Here is a 24,404-nt window from a genome sequence, read left to right as displayed (position 1 = left end):
CTCATGCTGTAAAATTGCCTACTCTACTAAACCTTATTTTTGTGCCCATAGACCTGGGCTGCTCTCAACCTTGAGCAAAGAAGCTTCCTTTTGCAGAGGGGGCAGTCGGTGGAGAGAAGCACAGCTGGTCCGAGTGATGAGACTAAGTGCTCAGCCCCAAACAAGACGTCTGTAGTAATCTCCCCATCATCAAGGTTCAGGGAACATCGAGGAAGAGAACCCAGAAAGAAAGTGAGTGTCAGAGGGCAGGAAGGAGTGTGTGAAATCCTTCTGGACATGCCACAGCCATTGCATTAGTGAATTCATAGCAGCTGTGGTTACCTGAGCAAGGTCAAGACAACTAAAACCCCAGCATAGGTGGGATAGATCATTTCCAGGCCTCATCTCATACTAAGGAGCTGTTGGCAGTGGGTAGCTGCTAGAGGAGGGAAAAACCATTGTTTTCTGAGGCTGTAGCTACTGTTAGTCTCCAGTTCCAGTGGATGGCCCTATACCCTCGCACATATGAGCAGCAATAACTGCATGTAGTGGGTTATCAAAAGAAAACAAGAGAGGACATAAATATAGGAGGGAAGAGGCATGCTGGGAAGGGTTTGGGCTATGGGGCAGTTGCAAAAGGGGAACTTAGGGTTATATGGTCATATTTCATTGTAGACATGTATGAAATTCTCAAAAACAACGGAACATTCTAAAAGAAAATAAAGGGGGTGATTTTCCAGATGCCTCTGACCTTGGAGAAGAACTTCCATCTACAGACTGGCTTCATTCTTCATCGCCATGTCTGGGACATGCCACACGGCTCAGCAGAGCTGGGATTTACGTGTCTGGATTTCAGTCTCATCAGCGTAGGAAGGCAACGGGAAAGCCGCCGGGACTGCTTACGGTAGCCACAGAGTGTCAGCACAGACCAAGGCAAGAGAGACATTTGAAAAAGACAGCTAAGCAAGTCCTTCCACAATGTCTCCGGCCTCAGCTGGGACTCAACTTGGGGTGTGTAAGGAACAGTGACTGCACAGGACCAAGTCCAGCCTCCCTCATGTCACACGCCAGGAGAGGGCTCCCTGTCCACAACAGGTAGCTCTCCTCCTGAGTGTCGGGGGGCAGAAGGGCAGGAAGTGTGAGGGGGAAATCTCCTCACCGAAGCAAGCTAACAGGAAGCTGTCAGCCCTGAGGAACAACAGCCTGAGGGTCAGTGAGGCTAAGAAGCATTTTCTCCACAAGGGCCAAAGGGACCCAGGGCTGAGTAACAGAAGAGGGGGCACAGGGGCGATGGCCTCCAAGACAGGAATACTAAAAACAGGCCCATGGCAGAGGCTGGGAAGGAGGCCTGAGGGCAATGTTCAGATCAGGAGCCCACCGCTCTGCTCCACGAGGGTTATACCACATGGTTGCACTCACCTCCTGCCCTATGGAACTGCAGCCGTGAGGCCTCAGCTTCCACCAGTACCTCAGTCCTGGACTGTGAGCCTCAGGCAGCTTTGTAACTAGGCAGTCTGTGCTGCAGCAGCACTGGAGCCCAGACACCAGCTTTGTTGGATGTAAGTAGACAATGGATAATGGAAGGCAAGTAAATTGCACGTGTCTAAAGTAAACCTATGTAGTAGAATATTATTTCAGGGTGTGTTACTTTTGTTGATGTTGCATTTGTTTAACTCTGTGAAGCTGTGTTCCTGTGCCTGTATAAAACACCTGATGGTCTAATAATAAGCCAAATGGCCAATAGTGAGGCAGGAGGAAGGATGGGAGGGGCTGGCAGGCAGAGAGAAGTTATAGAAAGAGAAATCTGAGAAGAGAGGATTTGAAAAGAAGTAGCCATAGAGAAGGTGGAGGACTTCAGGGGCCAGCCACCCAGCTACACTACCAGCAATGGAGGAAGAGTAAGATTTACAGAAGTTAGAGAACGGGAAAAGCCCAGAGGCAAAAGGTAAATGGGATAATTCAAGTAAAGAAAAGCCAGCTAGAAACTAAGCCAAGCTAAGGCAGGGTGTTCATAAATAATAATAAGCCTCCGTGTGTGAATTTATTTGGTAGCTAGGTGGCGGGCCCCTCCAAAAAGAAAAAAACAAACAACATTTTGGTGCTCAATGTGGGGCTTAAATATCCATCTAGAGCCTGAGGAAGCTGAACAATAACAACAAAAGAGGGATACGGCTCCTTTAAGAGTTTTGGCCAGACAGTTTCTGCCGGTCACTGAGCCCCCTTGAGCAGCTAGTAAGTTAAGTAGGGCCCTAAAGATACTTGGTCCACAGACAGCAGGAGGCAGTAAGGAGAAAAGTATGCCCCCATTCCCAAGAGTTAGGGGTTGTGGGTGGTTTTGGTTATTTGGTGGGCTATGGATGTTTGTTATCATTTAGGGGAATATAGAAAAACTAATAAAAACACCTGCCACAGTGTAAGCATTGGCATTCTAGAGCTCTAGGAAAGCTAAATGCAGTTCCTGGTCAGACAAACCTCCAACCAACGGGCAGCGAGTTTCAAGCTTGGTTTTCATCGCCCAATAAGTGGGCAGAGCCAGCTGAGAGTCACACACGGAGAATCCAGGTGTAGGTTAGCAGTCTAAGGTTTGCTCATATGATCAAAAGAGGCTGAAGACATGCAATTAAAGAGGACCAGATGGAAAAACCATATAAGCAGGTTACAGTCTGTTTAACAATGTGCGTAGGCTTAAGAAAAGGAAAGGGGTATAATCATAGAAAAAATGAGTAGTTTATAAAATAAAGTCTTTAAAGAGAGAGTAAAACAAAGAGCCATGTAAGATGGGAGATACACAGGGAGTCTGAATCCTGTATGTTATTGTGTTGATTTCGAATGTTCTGACTGTTGAAAAGCAAAGGACAGCTGCAAAGAGACCTGGAATTGAAAGAGGGACTATTGAAATCAATCGGCTTATATACGTTAGGAATGCCTTAACTTTTAAGAAGTAGAAAAATATATTTGTCAAATGGAAGTCAAAAATGTGTTGGAGTTTTGTTCCCACAGGAGATGAGAGGCTGTGGATTCCTTTAGGGTTAATATAGATTAGGTTTGATCAGGCAAGACCTCCTGAAACTTGACAAGTGATATCTATCAGCAAAGGTTACTGCTGTTCCCAGGACTTGGTCATTATCTCAAATTTTCTCTCTGGGACCCTAAACATACTTCATCCACAGACAGCAGGAGGCAGTATGGAGAAAACTACACCCACATTCCCAAGAGTTAGGGGTTGTGGGTGGTTTTGGTTATTTGGTGGGTTATGGACATTTGTTACCATTTAGGGAAATATAGAATATTGATACAAAATTTAAGATATTTTTGTTACACTGTATATATGTTTCTACTCTTGTTTAAAGGATTTTTGTATATTGATAAAAATTTAAGGTAGGGCTGGAGAGATGGCTCAGAGGTTAAGAACACTGGCTGCTCTTTTGGAGGTCAAGAGTTCAATTCCCAGCACCCATATGGTGGCTCAACCATCTGTAATGAGATCTGGTGCCCTCTTTTAAATAAATAAATAAATAGCCAGGCAATGGTGGCGAACACCTTTAATCCCAGCACTCGGGAGGCAGAGGCAGGCGGATCTCTATAAGTTCGAGGCCAGCCTGGTCTGCAAAGCAAGATCCAGGAAAGGCACAAAGCTACACAGAGAAACCCTGTCTCAAAAAAACAAACAAACAAACAAACAAATAAATAAATAAAAGGTAAAGTTCTAGTTTTTGAAAGCTATTACTATAAAATATATAGGACAATCAAGAAATATAGGTCAGTAGTCAGTCATTTCTAACAATCAAAACTGTAGATTGGAGTTAGGTATGTTTCTAAGTTAAAGAGATATATTTTAGATATATAGATAGGTCTTCAAGTCTTTCAAAGACATATAGAATATGGCATTTATAATATTAACATCCTTCTGGATCTTTGATGGAGTTGAAGACTAAATAGTTACAGTTGCAGTTTCCCTTAGTGATGATAGAAAGTAAATTAGGTGTAAAATTTTGGGTTCACTAAGATAGGATAAATAATGTAATATTTTCTTTGAATATGCCAACTACAAATGGACAGAATGTTGTCAATCCTACTTGATCATTGTTTTTGTTGTTTGTAGTTTTACTATGTTAAAATTAAAACCTTTATTTTTATTTAGACAAAAAAGAGGAAATGTTGTAGAATACTATTTTAAGGACTGTTACTTTTGTTGATGTTGCATTTGTTTAACTCTGTGGAGCTGTGTTACTGTGTCTGTGTAAAACACCTGATGGTCTAATAAAGAGCTGAATGGCCAATAGTGAGGAGAAAGGACAAGCGGGGCTGGCAGACAGAGAGAATAAATGCAAGGAGAGATCTAGGAAGAGAGGATTTGAAAAGGAGGAGGAAGAGTAAGATTTACAGAAGCAGGAGAACAGGAAAAGCCCAGAGGCAAAAGGTAAATGGGATCATTCAAGTTAAGAAAAGCCAGCTAGAAACTATAAGTCAAGCTAAGGCCAGGCATTCACAAGTAATACTAAGTCTCCATGAGTGAATTTATTTGGGAGCTGGGTGGTGGGGCCCCAAAAAAAGAACAAAAACTATCAAGAACTTCGGGGGAGTCCAGCCCCTCGATAGTCCCCTTGCAGGGCCCTGGAAGAATCTACAACCAGATGATAATTAATCTTTAAAGAAGGAAATGAATCTATGTACATGAAACTCCTTAGTCCACACACTTTATTATTTTGTGATGGTTCTCTCTCTACACAGCTTCTATTCTGCTCTCATGTCTAGCTCCTTTCTAGCCTGATTTCTCTATATTTATCTACTGTCCCTCTAGGTTCTATCTTAATTCCTTCATCTAGTTCTGCCCCTTCTAGGTTCTCCTCCATCTTGTTCTTCCCCATCTCAGCTCCTCTCCCATCTTGTTCTTCCCATCTGGCTCTTCCTCCTTTCCCATCTCGTTCCTCTAGTACTCTCTTCTGGCCCTTCAATCTAGCTCTTCTCATCTCAGTTTGTTCCTCTCCAGTTCTTACCGTCTAGTTCTTCCATTCCCTTTTCTCTTCTCTGACCCCCTGTGCCCTGGGAGTCCCAGTATACATACACTTAGAAGCAGTATTCCCTTAGCAGTGTGAATCCAGGCTTCCAGGGTCAAACGGAAGGGTGATAAGAATCACATAGAGAGGCAATAACTGTTAATTATCATTTGCAACCCCAAAGGGAAGTGACCAATGGGGAAATGAATTAACTAAAGGCTAAATTCGGATAATATCTAAGAAGAGGGATCTTATGTGCTCAACTATAGTCTTAAACATGATTAGTAGAAAATGTTAAGAATCTGTAAGTTGCTAGGTCAATGGGAGAAAATAAAACTGCCTTCTTTTTTCCTGTGGCTCCTATCTGTCCAAGCTATCTGCCATTTTTGTGCAGGGTGAGGGAAAGTGTGCTCAGTCACTAGGCAACCTGTGTACAGGTAGATGCCTCTGGTGATAGTTAAAGGGAGATCTGGAACTGGAGGCAAGATTTGGGAAAGGAGGAAGTTAAGCTTAATTGGTACATCCACCAGGCCTTCTCAAACAGGTAGCCTGGATGCTTAAGTCTGTTCTTAGAGAGTACAGAGGTATCTCTGATAAGGTACTTTCTTCCATCTGGGGATGGGCCTGGCCGGATGCTGCCAATGATGATAATTACAGGGAGGCTTGAGCTGGGGTTCTGGCTGAGCATAGCTGTCAGCACAGAAGGTTATCTAAATATTCCTAGAAGTGGTTAGGAAAGGAGTTAGAGGTCTGTAAGTTAGTCAGGCTGTAAGAAAGGAGGGTCTGGGCTGGAGAGATGGCTCAGAGGTTAAGAGTACTGTCTGCTCTTCCAGAGGTCCTGAGTTCAATTCCCAGCACCCACATGGTGGCTCACAACCATCTGTAATGAGATCTGGCACCCTCTTCTATATACTTAATAAATAAATAAATCTTAAAAAAGAAAAAAGAAAAAAAGAAAGGAGGGTCCGAGCTAAATTGTGTAAAGCTATTACTTAACATCCACCTGACCTAGGTAGTGTCTCCTTGCGGAATTTACCTTAAATCGGAGACTTGTTATTACTGTTAGTCCTTGAAAGTGGTTAAGGGAGATATCTGATTCCAGAGAAATCCTTTCCCGAGGCTGTTCTCCAAATACCTGGAATGTGTATGTCCAGAGAGTGATCAGTCCATATTGTTAGCCCTTCTTAGGGAAAAGTCAATTGGGAAAACTATGAAGGCACACATGATTTTCATAACAGAATACAGATGATATATAACAAGCCAAGTAACACCAAAAGCCCCTTGGAATTTGGCTTCCTCTGGAGGAATTCCCTTATTCCTCCAGGTAGTGACTTTGCCATAGCCAGCTGAGTTCTTATGATATATTCCTGTGGCCCGCAGCAAAAAACAAACAACAAGCCTAGGACAACACCAAGTACAGAAAGGATCCAATAGGTCTCGAGGGTGAACTCCATGATGGATGGGGGAGTGTCAGAATCCAGCTAACTGAACCTGCTTCCAGAGACTCACAGCTCTGCTTAGCATGGCATCACAGAAGGGACAGGAAGAATGTACAAGTCAGAGGAGGGGTAGGGTCTGTAAAAGGCTGTCTTCCAGGCACTGCATGGCCACTGAACTCACAGTATCTGTAATTCAACACGTAGCCAAAATTGGACCTATCCACATCCCGTCATGAAGATGTGAGGACTCATGAGGCCCCACTCCTTCCTGAGTATCTACAGGCCATGAATGGCTTCTGGAGAAGGAAGAGACGTTTGTGGAGGTGTAACTATGGGTAAGGTGAGCATGCTCTGAAAATCCCTCATCCACACTCCTATAAGCAGCTCTAGTGAAACTCATTAGGTCACACCCCACCCCACCCTACTCCACCCCACCCCCAAAAAAAGTCATGAAAAGTAGATGAGGGGCTAGTTGAGAAAAGGAAAGTAATTAGTGGGAGTGGGAAGGGGACAAGAGAGGATAAAGGGAATTAATATGATCAAAGAACATAATACAGAAAAAAATGTTGTAATGACTCCCATTACTACATATATAGTTAATATATGCTAATAAAAACTTTTTAAAAGAACAAAACTTGCCAGCCTCGAAAGATTCAATTGTGACTTTCAAAAGATTTTCTTTTTCAGAATAAAACTGCATTTCTCAAACTGACAATGAAAGTATGCTGGGAAATGCCGCCAGCCAACAGACCATAGAGAGGGAGGTAGACGGAAGGACAGCTGGAGAAAGCACAAAATCGGAGGTTAAAAATAGGCTTGGCTACATCAGAACCACAATGAGTGAATGTGAATTAAGTTTGCCTTTTCAACAGAGATTTCCAGGGGGAATTTAAATAGCAAGCCCACATCCAAATCAGGCACATCGTCCTTGGCTCGGTGAACTAGCGCACGGCCGCTTCCACAGCTCTGGAGGCTGGAAGCCTAGGGCCGACTGCTCTACCCCATTTGGCTGGTGAGCAGCTACCTGCTCCCTGTGTCCCCACACAGCGGAGGAAAGAACTCTTGCCACCTCTCTTCCTATAAGGGCAGTAATCCCACCACAGGGCTGCATACCCACGTCTCCATCATCATCTCCAGAGCGGGTCCCCATTCCCCAAACACTGCAGCTCTAGGTCAGGGCTGGCCCTCTGTGAAGGAATGCTGACCTAGAACTAGAATGTTCAAATCAGGACTGTTCCAGAAAAAAAAAAATCTAGAAATGATTAAAGTAGATTTGAAAGGTGTGGGTTGGGTGGGTTGGCTTGGTGTCCTGGTTAGGTTGCTGTTTGTTTGTTTGTTTGTTTTTGACAACTTGACACAAGCTAAAGTTATCTGGGAAAAGAATTCAGTTTAGAAAATACCTCCATCAATTTCTTTGTAGACAAGGAATCATGTTTGTGATTAGTGATTGATGTGGAAAGGCCCAGCTCACCGTGAGTGATGCCACCCCTGGGTAGGTGATCCTGGGTACTATAAGAAAATAAACTGAGCAGGCCAGGAGCAGCAGCAAGCCAGTAAATATTCCACGATGGCTTCTGTTTAGTTCTTGCCTGCTGGTTCCAGCTTTGAATTCCTGCCCTCGGTGCTGGACTGTGGCCTGGGAGTTTTAAGATGAATTAAACTCTCTCCCACTTAAGTTTGGTCATGGTGTTTTATCACAGCAACAGAAACCCTAACAAAGATATTTGGCTTGATTTGGCTTGTTTTGGTTTGGAACAGGGTCTTACTGGATAGCCCAGGCTGCCATCAAATTCATGATCATCTGCCATAGCCTCCCTGGTGTTGGAATTGTTGGCATGTGCCACTATACCTGGACCACGTGGTAGATTTTGGGTGGTGGCTGGTTGGTTGGTTGGTTAGTTGGTTGGTTGGTCAGTTAGTTTAAGACAAGACCTCATTATGTAACCCTGGCTAGACTGGAACTCACTGGGTAGACCGGCCTGGCCTCAATCCACAGGGATCCTCCTGTCTCTGCCTCCTGAGTACTGGGATTGCAGGTGTGTGCCACCACACTTAGCACAAGATAGATTTTTAACTGATGCTCAGAATAATCAAAATGCCACAATATGGAAACTCAATAAAATATGTATTAAAAAGTAAGTCACTGGGGACTTTGTAAAAATAAAAAATAAACATTTCATGATTATGTACAGACTCAATAAAAGTAGTCAAGCATTGTGGCACACATCTCTAATTCCACTTCAGGAGGCACATGCAGAAAAATGCTGCAAGTCGGGACCAGCCAAGGATATAGTGGGGCCCTGCCTCCCTCCCTCAGAAAATTACAAATTAAAATAAGTAAGTAAATTGTGTAGAAAGAAACCCTAAGAAATGTGGCTGTGGGCTCAGGGTGCTGAGCGAGTGGAGTCGGGAGGGCTGTTCACACAGGCTCAACTCTCGCCTTGGGCGGTGGAAGTGCCTGTTACATCATGAAAAGCAGCATATTAAATGCATAGAGCAGCCTGTCCGCCACAGTCCCAAGAATGACGGTACCTTAGCTATTTGCACCTAAGATCCATCTAAGCAAGGAGTGGTGACAGATATAAGCCCTACAACCCCGGCATGGGGTGGCTGAAGCAGGAGAGCATCCAAGTCAAAGACAGCCAGGGATAAATAGCAAGATCCTGTCTTAAACAATAGCAAAAAAAAAAAAAATCCATTTAAAGAAAAGAAAAAATACGACAAGTTTCCTTCAATCCCCCCCTTTGCCCAAAAAAACAAAAATGAGCCCCCAGTGGTGGTACATACTGTTAATCCCAGCACTCAGGAGACAGAGGCAGGTGGATATCTATGGGTTCAAGGCCAGCCTGGTCTACAGTGAGTCCCAGGATAGCTGAGGCTACCCAGAGAAACCTTGTCTCAAAAAAACAAAAACAAAAAAAGGAATAATGTTAATAATAATGGAATAGAAAAACAGAATTGGAAAGGAATCCACCGAGAAGGGATATTCTAAAAGAGAATGAGACACTCGGCCCCACAAATATTCAGGGAAGGATGATGAATCCAGACAGCAGAGCTTGGCTGGGCGCCACTGATATGACTCTGCCAAGACCAGACAGGGGTGAGAATCTGAGCGTTGAGATGCCCACACCATTGAGAACATTGGTCAAAGTGAGGACTGAAAAGACCAAGTTAGCAGAGCACAGCAGCCTGTGCTTGCAGAAGCTGCATGCTGACCCCAGGATGGCCCTTTTCTTTGCTACTCCTGGTCACAGGGCACCCAAAAAGTAAACCCTTTCCCTGTTCCCCACCTGAGTGTAGTGCACGTCTAAGTTCTGGACAACAGAGATATTATGGTTTGAATATGAAATGTCCTGCAGAGGATCATGTGGAAAGGCATGGTTGGCCACTGATGGACTTTGGGAAGTAGTTGACTCTTGAGGGCTCTGACCTCATTAGATGAAATATTTACAGTTTGACACTGGGAGGTGGAGCCTATTTGAAGGAAGTAGGTCTTTGAAGGGGTCTCCATCCACACACACTGCTGGGCTGCCATGACGTGAGTAGCCTCCTCCACCATACACTCCTGCCTTCCTGACAGGCCCAAAACAATGGAACCAGCTATAGACTAAAACCTCTGACCTATGAGACAAAGCAATCTTTTCTTTTTTGTTTTTGTTTGTTTGTTTGTTTTTCGAGACAGGGTTTCTCTGTGTAGCTTTGTGCCTTTTCTGGAACTCACTTGGTAGACCAGGCTGGCCTTGAACTCACAGAGATCTGCCTGGCTCTGCCTCCCGAGTGCTGGGATTAAAGGCATGCACCACCACCATCCAGCAGCAATCTTTTCTAAGTTAAGCTGTTCTGAGATTTGTCTGTGAAGAAAACCTGCCTGAAGAAAACACAGGAGAGTGAGCATGTGTCTAAAGCCAGCCTCCGAGCACACCCTCCCCCAAAGAAATCCTACCAGGGCCCTTTTCGGCCTCTAGGGCCCTCTCTCTGGCTACAGCCTAAGGCAGCAGCTGGAGTCCTAAAAGCATAACTCATACCAAGGGAAATCAGACAGGAGGGACTTGGGTCCCAGAAGAAGTGTCAGCCTGGACCACCTGCCCAGACTTGCAGCAAGGAGGACTGGCCTTCCCAGGCTGAAGCATACTCTCTCCACGTCCGTTTGTGCTGCCATCACACATGCACCAGGCTGGGAAATGTATCAACACCTCTCACGTTTCCAAAAGCTGGAGGTGCAAGGCCAAGGTGACAGCAAGTTGTGTGTGGTGAGAGCTGATCTCGCTGCCAAGACGACGCCTGCAGCACCCTCCCACGGTCACCGGTCATCCAAGGAGAACAATGGTGAACTCCCCCTCTTGAAGCCTTTTCTAAGGGGAGAACCTTCAACTAGGTTGCTTTGGGTTTAAGGGTCAACACAGACTGTCAAGTTGAAGAGCTGCCTGAGGTTTCTATCGCAGTGGGGAGTTACTTACTCCTTGGCTGTGCTAACCATGCCAGGCCCAGCTCAAGTAAGCACAGAGTCCACTCAGATCAACTCTGACACCAGGGGGATCTCAAGAAAACTGGAGTCTTACCACACGGAGGAGGTGGCTTCTGGGCCCTTGTGCTGGCTAGTTTGATGTCAACTGGACACAAGCTAAAAACCACCTGAGAGGAGGAAACCTCAACTGAGAAAACACCCCCATAAGATCGGGCTGTAGACAAGCCTTTAGGGCATTTTCTTAGTGATGGATGGAGGAGGGACCAGCCCAAGGTGGGTGGTGCCATCCCTGGGCTGGTGGTCCTGGGTTCTATAAGATGGCAGGCTGAGCAAGCCATGAAGAACGAGCCAGTAAGCAGCACCCTTCCATGGTGTAGCATCAGCTCCTGCCTCCAGGTTCCTGCCCTGTTTGAGTTCCTGTCCTGAGTTCCTTCCGTGATAAACAGTGATGAGGAAGCCTAATAAACCCTTTCCTCCCCAAGTTGTTCCGGTCATGGTGTTTATTCAAGGCAATAGCAACCCACTAAGACAGCCCTGTAGGCCAGTCCTGACCAGGCCTCCTGGGGGTCCTAGTCTCTACCTCCTGCACTCTGCCCTGTGTCCTCTCCAATGATCCCATTCTCTTTCTTCACCCACCCAAAGCCTGTGCATCTTGATGGGTCAAGAAACAGGTACAGCCCTGCCACCAGAGAATTCCCACGTACCTACAGTTTTGGCACACACCTTCCCCAGTGAGATCGAGCCACAGAGGTGATAGCCCTCCTTGGCCGCCTCTGGTTAAGGAGTCCTTTGCATTTATTTCCCTTCTCGTTTTCACAAGTGAAGTTACTCATATCTTATCATGAGGGCAGTCCTCCTCCTCACTTTATCCTGGGCTATTAGTAAAGGAGTTCCTAGAAGGCAGGGCAAACCATCTAAATTAGGAAAGAGTAGGAAGCTTTTCTGAGGGCCATTGGTTGGTGTCTCTCATAGTTTCTTTGCTCAGAGGAATCTGATCACAGGAAATTTCACCTGTTATTAAGACAAGTGGGCTTGATTTTAATGAATGCGGGTTTTACTTTGAGACCACTGTTCTACAGCAAGTGTGAGGGTGCTTGAGAGTGGGAGATGGTCTAGACTTTCCTCTGTGGTGGGATCAGACTGGCAAGGAGAGTCTGGCCCTCCACCATCACTCCAAATGTATTAAAATAAGCAAAGGTGGATGGGCATTCTTAGCATCCCTCCCTCCTCAGAGGCTACAGCTTGGGACCCAAGGCCTGAACTAGCTCCTAAGACGGCCTCTATACCTCTTCCTGTGGTGCTCCCATGCTTGGTCATGTCTGGGATTTGACTTTGAGGGCCTGCCACAGTGTCATGGTAGCAGAGAAAACACTGATTCCTGGGCCCAAGATCAGCACCCCAAGCTCAACGGGCAGCACATCATAGCCTGAGGGTATTTCTCCCTCTTCGCCTGGCCCAAGGGAGACAGCGAGGACCCAGCAGGCGCTGCTCAACCCAGCTCACCAGAGTGAGCCAGACTCCTCGGACGGACGACACTGAGGTCTTGGAGGTTTGCCCTGGCCTTGGCACACAACACAGCCCTCACTGCTGCTTTCACCCCTTACCAAAGCCTGACTAGAGAAAGGTAGACCCGAGAGCCATATTGCATACAACCTGCACCAGAAAAGGGCTAAGATAGTTATTCTATGGCTTTGCCAAATGGAGAAAACACCAGCCCTACCTTTTTTTTAACGGTGCTGAAGATGTAGTTCAGTTGGCAGAGTGCTTGCCTATCATGCATAAAGCCTGAGTTTCATACAGCACTGCTTTTAAAAAAGGGTGGTGGGCACAGGGTTCATGCCTATAATCCCAGCTCTGGGAAGGTAGGGGCAGGAGGATGGGGAGTTCAAGGCCATCATCCTCAGCTTCATAGTGAATTCAAGGCTAGCCTGGGATACATGAGACCCTATCTCAATAAATAAACAAGCAAACTGCAAGTCAGGAAGGTGGCACCTATATTCTCAGCTGCTCAGCAGGCAGAGGCAGGAACGTCACTGGAGCCCAGGAGTCTGCGCCACAGTGTAAGACCCTCATCTCAAAAACTATTATTGGGGAAAGCTAAGAGTTCGGTGTACTTGTTACTCTTGCAGAGGATTGAAGTTCAGTTCCCAGCATCTGAGCTGTGGGAACAAGTCTTGAGTACCATGAGGCTTGGCTCCAGGTCTGCAGAACTGCCTAGACTCGGGTTAACATCTCAGATCTCAGTAAAGCCACTGTCTCCGGGGACAGTACAAGTTGAGCACACAGGGACATGGGCATAGGTGATTATTGTATCCAGATAGGGGCTTCTCTGACCCTCAAGTGAGTCCTGCCACATAAGTTGGAAACATCATGTGACCTTGCCTAGCAGGAAGTAAACAAGGTGAACATGCTCTTGATGACATCGGAGATGGGTCTGCCCCTTGGAGGACAGACCCAGACCCAGGACATAACCTTGACACCCATTTCTCTTCCTCCACTCCCCACAAATAGTCTGAAGAGCGGGATGCCCCTGCTGTCTTTTCATCCTGACTCTTGCCCAAGCACTCAGGCACTTCCAGCAACACCCTCCTCTCCATGCCCTCCAGTGCCAAGCTCCCCCTCCTCTGGCCTCCTTGGGCCTCCCTCTCTGATCAGTTCTGTCTAAAGTACTCTGGAGGTTTACCCTTTGACCAGTGATTTCTTATACTTTGTACAAGCTCAGAATCCCCTTCTAAAACAGGCACAAAATCCACTTCAGGATCCTCACAGTGAGCATACCTTGAGACTCCATTCCTCCAAAACCTACCTGAGGGCTAGAACTTAGGAAGAATCCTCCATTCCAATTTACTTCCCAGGGAGTGGGCCCCCAAGTCTGTTCACTGCCCACCTCCCTGCCCTTTCAATTATCGACTTCCTTACCCAACACTTCACCTGAGATATTCAGTGGGGATCCCCACAACTACAACTATCCCCCACACACACCTCACACAGTACCTTTCCTAACACTAATCACATATGCCACCACTTACGGCCCTGGGATACTTGCTGTTAGAGGGCCCAAGCCCAAACTTTTTTCCATGTCCTAAGGACCAGCTCTGCCCAATGCCTCTTCTAGATGCCCATCATACCCAGTCCTCTTGAGGCTCTTGGGTCAAGGTCAGCAGCCTAGCACCAGGATTTATTAACCAAGAATGAATTAATGAGCACAAGGGGACCCTAGCTCCCTTCTCCACTACATCTGGCCAAACAAGCCACCTCAAGACGTTAAGGAAGAGATAACCAGATGCAAATAGGTACATCTGGCCCTTTAGCAAATGGAAACACAGACAAGAGACTGGACAAATAGGATGGCCCTGGCTTCACCAAGAGCAGGACACGGGCAACAGCCCAGACACTCAGCATTACAGCTCACCTCTTGGGCCTCCGCTATTGTGGTCTCCATCCAAGAGCACACAGAGCCAAGGACAGCCAGAGTCTGCCCACTAACTGAGAAGCTCCTGCAGCCGGCCAGCCGCATGTGTACTTTACAGGATCACCGTCCTATACCATAGGCCTCTCTAAGCTAGTTGCTGGGTTGCAGTGTCTTGGGAGTGTGGCTCTCAGACCCAAAGCCTTCAGGGTGCTCATCAGGCACTGCAGGAGATGCAGTCAGAGGTGGAGACAAGGTCCAGTATGGAAGGCAAAAAGCGAGGCACTGGCCATACTCCACCAGGTGAGGGCATAGCCAGGGGTCATCTCTGTGACCCTGAAGAGAATGGTCTCCAAGGACAGCTGCTTGCAAAACAAGTGACTCAAAATCCAGTCTCAGAGAAGCAGCTCTCTGGGTAGGGAAGGGACATCCAGAAGGTGGGTGGGTACAGGTGGGCACAGTCAGTGCATCCAGAGGTGGGCTCAGGGATGGAGCTACTCTACTGTGCACAGCTGGATCCACACCCCTCTACAACAAGTCAGACTGGACAGCAGAGCTCCTGCTCTGGATCACAAGGATGTGGATCCTTGCTTTAGGGAGGTGACTGTGAGGATCAGGCAATGCAGCAAACACAGGCCTGGCAGGCCATGGGTCTATATGGCACTGCAGGTGCCAGGCCAGGAAGATATGTAACCATCACCCCTCACAGGTAAGGGCCCTCAAACAGCCTCATAAAGGCCCCTCCCCAGATGCCACAAAGAGACCCTCCTCAGCCTGGTGAATTTAAGCACCACAGATTTGGGGTGGAGGTCTGGGAGAGAGCGCCTGCAGACAGACATCAAGGCCTGTGCACTGGGCCAGGGCACTGCGGGACTGGCCAGTGTCTGGGGCAGGGCCAGGCTGGGGTGACATGAGGCCAGACCGCTCTTCTGGCTGAGGCTGCATGCAGCTTCAACTTGGGAACAAAGCTGGCACCTGATCTCATTGATACTGGCAGTCATGAGCCCAAGTCACCACAGGCAGAGGGAGTCTGTACAGGAAGGGGATGGAAGTATAGGACACTTCTGAACCTGAGCTGGGAAGGGCAGAGACATGAGGCCTGGACAACTGTGGAGACTGGGGGTCAGAATACCTCAGTAAGAGCAGAGTCTGTAGGGATAGACGCACTGAAGAGGAAGAAGAGTGAGTGTCTCTGACACAGGGCCACAATGGACCTCATCCAGGAACTTCTGAGAACCACCTGAAGAAGAGACCCCAGAAATACCTTTTGTTCCAGAAGTTCCTGGCTGCCCAACGGTAGCCAGCACTCATCAGTCCTTGCCACTCTGCCCAGCTCTTAGGCAGGGGACTTGTGAAACAGGAAGAACAGCCAGGCTTTGGGTACAAAACTGTAAACACAAGTCTTTAAAATGACAGAGGCCTCCTTGGCCCCAAACTCTGAGCCAGGGGCCCCTACCATAGGTCCAGATCTCCTGGAACACTGCCCTCCCTTCCCACCCTGGCAGCCCAGCAGCAGGCAGGGGTTGAGGCATCTCCACTCAGGACCAGGCCTCACCAAACTGCCCTGTGCATCAAGGTGAGCTAGTGGAGTGGAAGTTGAGGGTCCGTGGTCCAAGAGATTCCTGAGATGAAGAAGCAGACGCGGCCCCGGCACCCCAGGTACTGCACAGTTATTCACAGCCCCTGTCCCTAATGGGAGCCTGCCCCATCCCATCCCATGCAAACCGCGCGCTACTCCAGCGTCTGTGCGGCCCGCGGGGGCCCTGTCACGTGTCCAACGCATCACGAGTGGGTGAGGGCCCGTGGGGGCGCACTGGCGGACCATGCAGCGGCGGAGGTGGTGGCACCGAGTTGCGCTGGGAAGGAGGGGGTTGCAGCTCAAGCGCAAGTGCGGGCGGAGGAAAGTCGCGAACCTGGCGCCGGTACTCGAGGAACGTGCAGGCCTTGGTGGCCAGTGCCACCACATTCTTGCCCACGAAGATGGCTGAGACTCGGCTATCGCGAAAGAGTGCCATGTTGGCGGCACGGGCCAGCACAGCCACCACGTTGACAGTGGCGAGACTGAGCACCGGGTACAGCATCATCTTCTGCGGTGCGATGTGCTCCCCTTGCATGCTGACCTCGCTGAGTGCCACGCAGGGCAGCACCAGCAGCAGCATGTAGCAATAGAAAAAGGTGAGGCCCTCGGCCCACAGAGGCAGCCCGGTGCGCGGTGGCTCCCAGAGGTTGGCCTGCATGTCCAGCAGATCCAGCAGATCTAAAGCCACCCAGAAGAGGCGGCCGCGAAGGTCCTCGCGCTTTCTGAAGGTGCGCACATACTCCATGCGGTCTAGTGCCACAAGCAACAAGAACAGGCCTGGCACGCACACGGACAGCAGCAGTGTCAGCGCCTTGCGAGCCACCGGGTCGGCCGCTCCACGCCGCGCCGCCTTGTAGTTCTGAAAGATGAAATAGAGCTTGATCTCCAGCACGAAGATATAGAGGAACCAGAGGATCATAGCGTAGCCACGCTTGGCCGTGCGCACCTCGGCACCCACCCACACGGCCACGTAGCGCAGCACCAACAGGAAGCACACATCGCCTACCAACACAATTATGCACACGCCGATCTTGCGCGGGCCCTGATTCTGCTCCACCAGGTATGCGTCCATGACGGCCATACTGCCCATGATCACCAGTGTGGTCAGGCACACGTGGCGCCGGTCCGGAGGCGGCAGCACCATGGTCAGCGGCCCGGGCTCGGCCCTGGCGCGCGCAGTCCCCAGGTAAAGCGGGACCAAGTCCTGCTGTGTCCCAGAGAGCAGCGTCCGCGACGCTCAGCCCTCCGGCATGGCGCAGCGCAGCCGGGCGCGGGGTTTGTCCAGCTGCCCGGAGCGCGCTGCCTCTCCCGGCCGGCGAGCTCGGAACCTGGGAAAGACCAGATACAAGTGAGATTGTGCTGCAGAGTGTCACCGAGGTTGGGGTTGGTAGGGCACACGGCAGCCTTCCCAGGTCTGGCTGTTTCCTGCGCGTGGTGTTGTCCCTACACCCGGTGCAGGAGGCCTCCTTGGACGCACGCACGCGCCGCCGCTAGTACCCGAGACCTGGAGCCCGGGAACGGGGCCTCCAGAGGGCGCTGAAGCCCCACCTGAGGGACCGATCTCATTCCCGCCACCGCCAGGAAGGAAATGGAACGGAAGTGGTTCCCCCCTCCCTCCCCCATCCCCACCGCCACTGGCATTCTAAAAGCCCTGATGATTTGTCGCGGCTGGACCCACACCTCCGTCTCTCCTGGCTCTGACAGGAGCTTTAGGCCGCTTCTTTGGAGGTTCTGGGCATCCTTCCCTGGTGCTGCGCTGTGCTAAGCGCACAAGAACTGGAGACCCAGGTCCCACCCTGGAGACAAGGCACTGAGCAAGTTTTTCGATCCTAGATGGACAGTCATTCAAATCCTGAGAAATCCGTCCAGCAAGCCCCTCGCACTTTCCTACGACTTGCACCGACACCCCCTTTCCTCTCCCAGCAACTCAACCTCCCCCTTCCTGAGGCTGTTTAGGACAAAGCAGACCATTCTCTTCCCTGACCCACCACAGCTAGCTATGGCTCTGGAGAAGTGCTCTCCTCCTAAGCACACACCTCCTGCAGGCTCCCTTTTCCTGAACCAGCACACTTGCACTTCCTCTGACCGGTGGCTTCTGCTGCCTGCTTCCCTCCACCTTCAGGGCTAACCTCAGGAAAGCTGTCGCCAAACTGTCTCTTCCTCAGTCCCCAGCACTGGCTGTCATGTCTGTGGTGCCCAGGTTGTGGGTACTCAGATCTGGGCCTGTTCACCCACCCAGCCTAAAGTCCCTTCCAAGCAGGGCTCTCCTCTCCCCTAACACCTGGCATAAGGAGGGCTCTGTTCATTGTCCTGTCTAGACAAAGACATAAAATTTATTGTCACCCGTGACTGTGATGCATTCAACTTCCTCCTGGTGACAGCACAGTCACCCTCAAACTCCATGGTCCCTTCCTCCTCTCAGCATTTGCCCCTCTATTTACTTTTGGGTTCTCACAGCTACACCACAGCTTTAATAATGTGTTGAGGAAGGCGTCTACCCACACCAGGGCTCCAAGGATCCACACACGCCTGCTTCTCAGGTACACACTCCATTTTCATGCCCACTGGGAAGTACTCCTCTCCCAGGAAGCACAGGCTGGGCCCACTCCTGACCCACCTGCCACTCCATTGGCTACAGCCAAACACTGAGAATCTCCTTCCTCTTAGCAACTGTCCAGGCTAAATAGGCTCTGATGGCTAATCCTTCCTCCCATCATCTGCACGCCATCACTCCTTTGCTCAGTCACTGTCAAATGCCAAACGCCACGAGCAAACGGCTTTGAACTAGTAATGGACAGACTCCAACCCCTAGGAGTGCCCCGGCCTCCGGAAAGCCAGAGCCCAAGCCTGGTGTCCCCTCCCCCACATTCTGTCCTAGCCATGTTCTCGGGGACCAAGCCCAGGTCCACCTACCCGGGGTTTCTCATGCCAGGCCCAGTTGTCCATCCCTACCAAGCCTGCCCACTGCTCAAACATCACACACAGATTCGGAGCCTCCAAGCTCTCAAATGCCTGCCTCTCCCTCAGCTTTGCAAGGACCCCCTACTCGCTTGATACCTCCAAAAGAGAGGCTGAGGCAAACAAGGGTCCTCCCTCCTCGACCCCGGACAGGAGGGTCTAACAGCTCCCAGCAGGTTGTGTCTCAGTTTGTCTTTTCCCCACTAAAGGTTTCCCCAGTGGTGGCTGGGCCTGGTTCCGCCGCCATGCAGCTGCCCCTGCCCATCCCACGGCCTGCAGCCTGGGGGCGGGAATAGTATAGGCCCAGCTAGGTGCCGCTGCAGCCGCCGCCTACCGCCCAGCTCCACCGACCCGCTCAGCCCAGCAGCCCGCCTCCTGCTGCCCCGCCGTTCGCATCCCGCGCCTACCGGGCCGGCCAGATGCAGCGCGCCGGCCGGCCCCGCCGAGCCTCAGCGCGGGGGCCCAAGGCGCTCGGTGCTGCGCTCCGCCCCTCCGCTGCAGGCACCGCCTCCGGCCGAGGCCCCGCCCTGCGCCCCCCGGATGCTCAGACCCTAGCCAAGAGAGGACCCGGGTCCTAGGGCCGTTGCGTAGTACGGGTTGCCATGACGACAGTTCTGCGCAGCTCCTGCGCCCATGACAGGGGACACTGGGTGCCAGACAACCTGGCATCCACTCCAGACCCCGTGGTCTGTCCACTTGGCCTCAACACACAGCAAAAAAAAATCGTCAGGCAGGTCTCATTAGTCCTCACACCCTGAAATTCCTCTGAAGCCCTCCAGTCTCAGACCCAGACGGCCACTAAAGTGACTCTGCTCACCTACAACAGGCGGACTGCTGGAACCGGACCGAGGAGGTGGCCCGACGTAGGGGCGGGGCTGATTGCCCCCCTAGTGGCAGTGATACCTCCTGGCCAGACCTCCCCGGTGGTCCACAAGGACACACACGTCAGGGCCTAGACCTTAGCTCTCTAGTTGTATACCCTAAAGAAACCCGACTGTGAGGTTCTGGGTAGAAGGGCCATCTGGGAGGACATCAAAGGGGGCTAACGAGGCTCCGGGCTGGACCTCCCTCCAGGTCCTGTTCTCACAGAGCACCCCACTCCTAACATGCCGTGCTGGTAGCAGGCTCCCGTCACTGGAGGAGGACAACAGGGAGGCTTACTGGTCACCCCCGCCCCCAGCTGCAGTGTCCTTCTGGCAAGCACTGAGGACAAGGGGGCTGAAGGGACTAGAAAGGCTGGGTCTCCTCGGCGCATTTCGGCACCCTGCACAAGACATTGGGCACACTGGCGGCCAGTTCTGAACAGGTGGTGGATCTGTTCTGGTGACTAATCTGTGGCCCTCCCTTGGCCCTGGGAAGCTAGACTAGCAGGCCATAGTGGGCCACCCTGGCGGGGAGGTTCTAAGATGCCCATCAGTACAGAAAAGTAGGCAAGAGCGGGTAATAAGTAGTCGATGCCAACCAACCCACTCTCTCCTCCTAAGGACTGCAACAGGACCCCAAAGCTCTCCTTTGCCCAGGAAGAGGCCCTACATCTAGCAATGAACAGTTCATATCTCATCAGCCTCAGGGATCAGAGGGCTGGACATCAAGGCCAGGCCAGACCCAGCCAGGCCAGACCCAGCCAGGCCAGACCCAGCCTGGCCGTTCTACTGAGTGAGAACCTCACAGTCGGGTTTCTCTAGGGTATACAACTAGAGAGCTAAGGTCTTGGCCCTGATGTGTGTGTCCTTGTGGGGAGGTCTGGCCAGGAGGTATCACTGCCACCAGGGGGGCAATCAGCCCCGCCCCTACGTCGGGCCACCTCCTCGGTCCGGTTCCAGCGGTCCGCCTGTTGTAGGTGAGCAGAGTCACTTTAGTGGCCGTCCGGGTCTGAGATTGGAGGGCTACAGAGCCCTGGTCCTGGAAGCAAGACCCCCTGGAAGACTCAAGCAAGGCTGAGTGAGAAGGTGGGTTCTGGGAGGAGAGGGATGGGCAGCCCATGCCAGTCCTATCTGGTCTGTTTCTTCCTCCTTCCCTCTCCTACTTCCTCTTAGCCATGGTTAACTCAACCCTCACCTAAGACCTTGCAAGCTTGCATCAGAGCTCTGCACCACATGTCAGCATCCTGGGACCTATGGCCAGATGATCACATGTGGCTGTGCTCACGGTGGGGACCACAAAAAGAGACATCAACCTGGACCACATGGGTGGCCCAGAGTCTTTACCAAGGTCCTTAAGAGAGAAAGGCTAGAGGGTCAGCTCAGAGGGCTGTGAAGAGGCTGCATTAGCAGCTCTGAAGGAAGAAGAAGAGGCCAGAAAGCCAGGGGCATGGACTTCTCTAGAAGGTGGTTACATCAGCGCATGGCCTCAGAGAGAAGCAGCCTTGACTCTGAGGCTTGGGCCTATACCACACACAAGTAAACTGTGTTACTTCAAGCGGTTTGTTACAGCCACAGTGAGGAACCAATGCAACTTCTGACCCGAAGCAACTCCACACAAGTAAATCCAGAAAGCTTTCAGGTATTGACCATAAGAGGCAGTGAAAGTCAGCACTGTGGCCACACCTTTTGTCCCAGCTACTCAGGACTGGAGCAGGAAGACAGCGAGAGCTCAGGGCTCAAGGCCAGTATCTTATAGCATGACAAAAATTAACTCGAAATGTACATGGGCCCTAATGTAAATGCAGTTAGGAAACTTTCAGAAGAAAAAAAAATCAAAAGCAAAGCCTTATAACCTGGGGCAAAAATAGATTCTTAGATATGACAGAAAAGCACCATTCATAAAAGGCAAATTGGGATTTGGGGCAGAATTGGGGGCAGAGAGGTGGCCTAGCCCAGGCAAGACCCTAGGTTCATCTTCCAATACACACAAAAAGGCAGATTAGATAAACTGATAAATGAATGTCATAAAAACTACAACCTTCCGTTTGAACTAGAAGTGTGTGTGGCTAAGTGAGGACGTCTTTAGCATTATTGGGGTCCCCTGTCAACCACCAAAGCCAAAAGAGGGAGGAAACATTGTTCTCCAAAAGTTACTATTAATAGAATTAAAAAAATCAGTGGGGCAGGGGTCAGGCACACCTTTAATCCCAGCACTCAGGAGGCAGAGGCAGGCAGATCTCTGTGAGTTCAAGGCCAGCCTGGTCTACAGAGTGAGTTTCAGGACAGGCAAGGCTACACAGACAGATGAAGAAAAAAAAAAAGAGGGAGAATTAAGAAGTCCAGATCGGTGGAGCATGCCTATAATCTCAGCACTAGGGAGAGAGAGATCTAGAAAGTTTCAGTTCAAGGCCAGGCTGAGATCCATCCTTAGGAAAGAGAACAGAGAGACATTGAAAGTATTTGTAAACACTTTCTTCTATGAGAAAAAGGAATCCTCATGATCACTTGACTTACAACTTTTTCAGCTTTATGATGTGGGAAAGTGATACTTGTTCATAGGAACCATACTTCAGATGCCTATAACGCTGCCCCATGCTGGGCAGCTTGGAACTGCAGCAGCTACTGGCCTCCGGGTCAGTATGGAGTCTCCAGGGCTGCTGGCTGTGGTACCAGTAGGTCAGCACACATAATTTGCAGCTTGTGATGCATCTATCGTGCATTTAGATTGTATCTCATTGAAAACAGAGGATCGTCTGTATTTGGAGGGTTTGTTTTGTTTTATTATTCAAGACAGGTTTCTCTCTGTATAGCCCGGGCTGTCCTGGAACTTTCTCTGTAGCCCAGGCTGGCCTCGAACTCACAGAGATCTGCCTGCCTTTGTCTCCCGGGTGCAGGAATTAATAAGTCTCAGCAGTAAGGAGCCAGGCACAGGGCTGCACACCTTTAATACAGGCACTTGGGAGGCAGAGCCAAGTGAATTTCTGTGAGTTTGACACCAGCCTGGTTGATAGTGAGTTCCATGCCAGCCAAGGCTACATAGTGAGACCCCATCTAAACACAAAAACAAGCAGACAGGAAGAAGACAAACAACCCAACCTGAAAAATGGGCAGGAACTATGGGTGTGGCTTGGCAGCACCTGGCCAGCACAAGGAGCCCCTGGATTCAATCCAGCACCCTCTCTCTACCCCTGCCACCAAAGCTCACAGATCTAAACAGACATTTCACAAGAAGGACATATGAATGGCATATTCTGAAAAGAGGTTCACTGCTAGGGAAATGAACATCGGAACTGTGGAAAATGTACAAGAAATGTGGTGAAAAAAATTTTTTTAAATGTGATATTTTATATGTGCTTTAATAAAGTTTGCCTGGAGATCAGAGGAAATGGCAATCCATTTTAAGTAAACAAAGAAGTCAGGCAGCAGTAGCACACACCCTTAATCCTATCACTTGGCAGGCAGGGTCTCTGTGTGTTCAAGGCAATGCTGGGAACAGAGCCAAGCATGGTGACACATGCCTTTAAACCCAGTACCAACCATAGAGAACTGGAGGGCTGTACAGACAGACAGAAAGTGACAGAGCTGTGTAGGAAGAGGAAGTGAGGTAGCTGGGCTAAGAGAGCCAATGAGAGGGCAGAACAGCAAGGCAATAAAGGTCTGTAGACAGGAAGTAGCTCGCATTTGAAAGCTGCAGAGTGGGTGAGGTGAGGTTGGCTGTGGCTTTCCCTATTTCCTTGATCTAAGGCTTTCACCCCTATATTTGGCTCCCCTATTTAATAAGACCATTTAGAAATTCGTCTACACAGAAATGCACTGTCTCTTCTACCTGAGGGTTAAGTAAGACAAAACTTCATTTTTAAAAATAGTGAAGATGTGGGTGGGGAAGGGATTGGGAGCAGAGGAGGGAAAACCTCATTTGGGAAGTAATATATGAGAAAAGAGTAACTTCTTAAGTTTCATTTAATATTTAATTTAAAATAGTAAAGAATAGTGGGGTGTGGTGGTTCACGCCTTTAGTCCCAGCACTCAGGAGGCAGAGGCAGGTGGATCTAGCCAGCCTGCTCTACAGAGTGAGTTCCAGGACAGCCAGAGCTCCATAATAGAGAGACCCTGTCTCAAAAAAGAAAAAAAAAATGTAAAAATGCTGCTTGGCAGAAATTAAAATTCCTCCAGGGTCAGAACTTCTTGAAATCAAAATATATGCTCAAAATTGCATTATACTTATCAGCTGAGTGACTTTGAATTAGCCAGTCCTGTAGAAACAAGGCTGAGCTCTAACCCCTTTTCATTAAGAACAAAACCCACCTGGTGGTGTGGTAGTGCACGCCTTTAATCCCAGCACTCAGGAGGCAGAGGCAGAGGCAGGCAGATCTCTGTGAGTTCCAGGCCAACCTGGTCTACAGAGTGAGTTCCAGGATAGCCAGGACTGTTTCACAGAGAAACCCTGTCTCAAGAAAAAAAGTATAAAGAAAATTTGACAATAAGGGCACAGACAAAGTAGTCTCCTATAAACTGCTAAAAGAAAGTGCAAGTTCCCATCATGTCAAAGAGGACTTCTGAGAATGATGGCCAGGAAGATGTGTCCTACACCCTCATGTAGCCAGAAACAGACACAAATAGAATCTGGAAGTGTAAAGTATCAGGGGCTGAAGGAGGCACACATGTCAGAGTTGTACAGCTGCCTGCGGCCAGTGGGACTAGCGATTCCGTCGATC

General features: G+C 49.7%; 1 protein-coding gene across 3 annotated transcripts; it reads right to left on the bottom strand.

The window, feature by feature from the left end:
* Positions 1–15,664: 15,664 nt before the first annotated feature.
* Tmem121 (transmembrane protein 121) lies at positions 15,665–19,373 on the bottom strand. 3 transcript variants are annotated; one of them, XM_036206656.1, is made up of 2 exons: positions 19,234–19,373; positions 15,665–17,196 (listed from the first exon to the last, which is right to left on the bottom strand). In XM_036206656.1, exon 2 carries the CDS (start codon positions 17,010–17,012, stop codon positions 16,056–16,058), a length of 957 nt encoding a protein of 318 aa, XP_036062549.1. In that variant the 5' UTR covers positions 17,013–17,196; positions 19,234–19,373; the 3' UTR covers positions 15,665–16,055. The 3 variants fall into 3 exon arrangements, with proteins under 3 accessions (XP_036062549.1, XP_036062551.1, XP_036062550.1); XM_036206658.1 differs by lacking the exon at positions 19,234–19,373 and adding an exon at positions 18,926–19,179; XM_036206657.1 differs by lacking the exon at positions 19,234–19,373 and adding an exon at positions 17,549–18,902.
* Positions 19,374–24,404: the final 5,031 nt, after the last annotated feature.

Source organism: Onychomys torridus, chromosome 14 (assembly GCF_903995425.1).
Source record: "Onychomys torridus chromosome 14, mOncTor1.1, whole genome shotgun sequence".
Lineage (NCBI taxonomy): Eukaryota > Metazoa > Chordata > Mammalia > Rodentia > Cricetidae > Onychomys > Onychomys torridus.
Note: the sequence above shows the minus strand (reverse complement) of the source record. Positions and strands in the feature narration are given on the sequence as shown.

Excerpts from the sequence above, each read along its gene's own strand:
- Tmem121 (XM_036206656.1), bottom strand. The coding sequence starts at position 17,012 with ATGGTGCTGCCGCCTCCGGACCGGCGCCACGTGTGCCTGACCACACTG.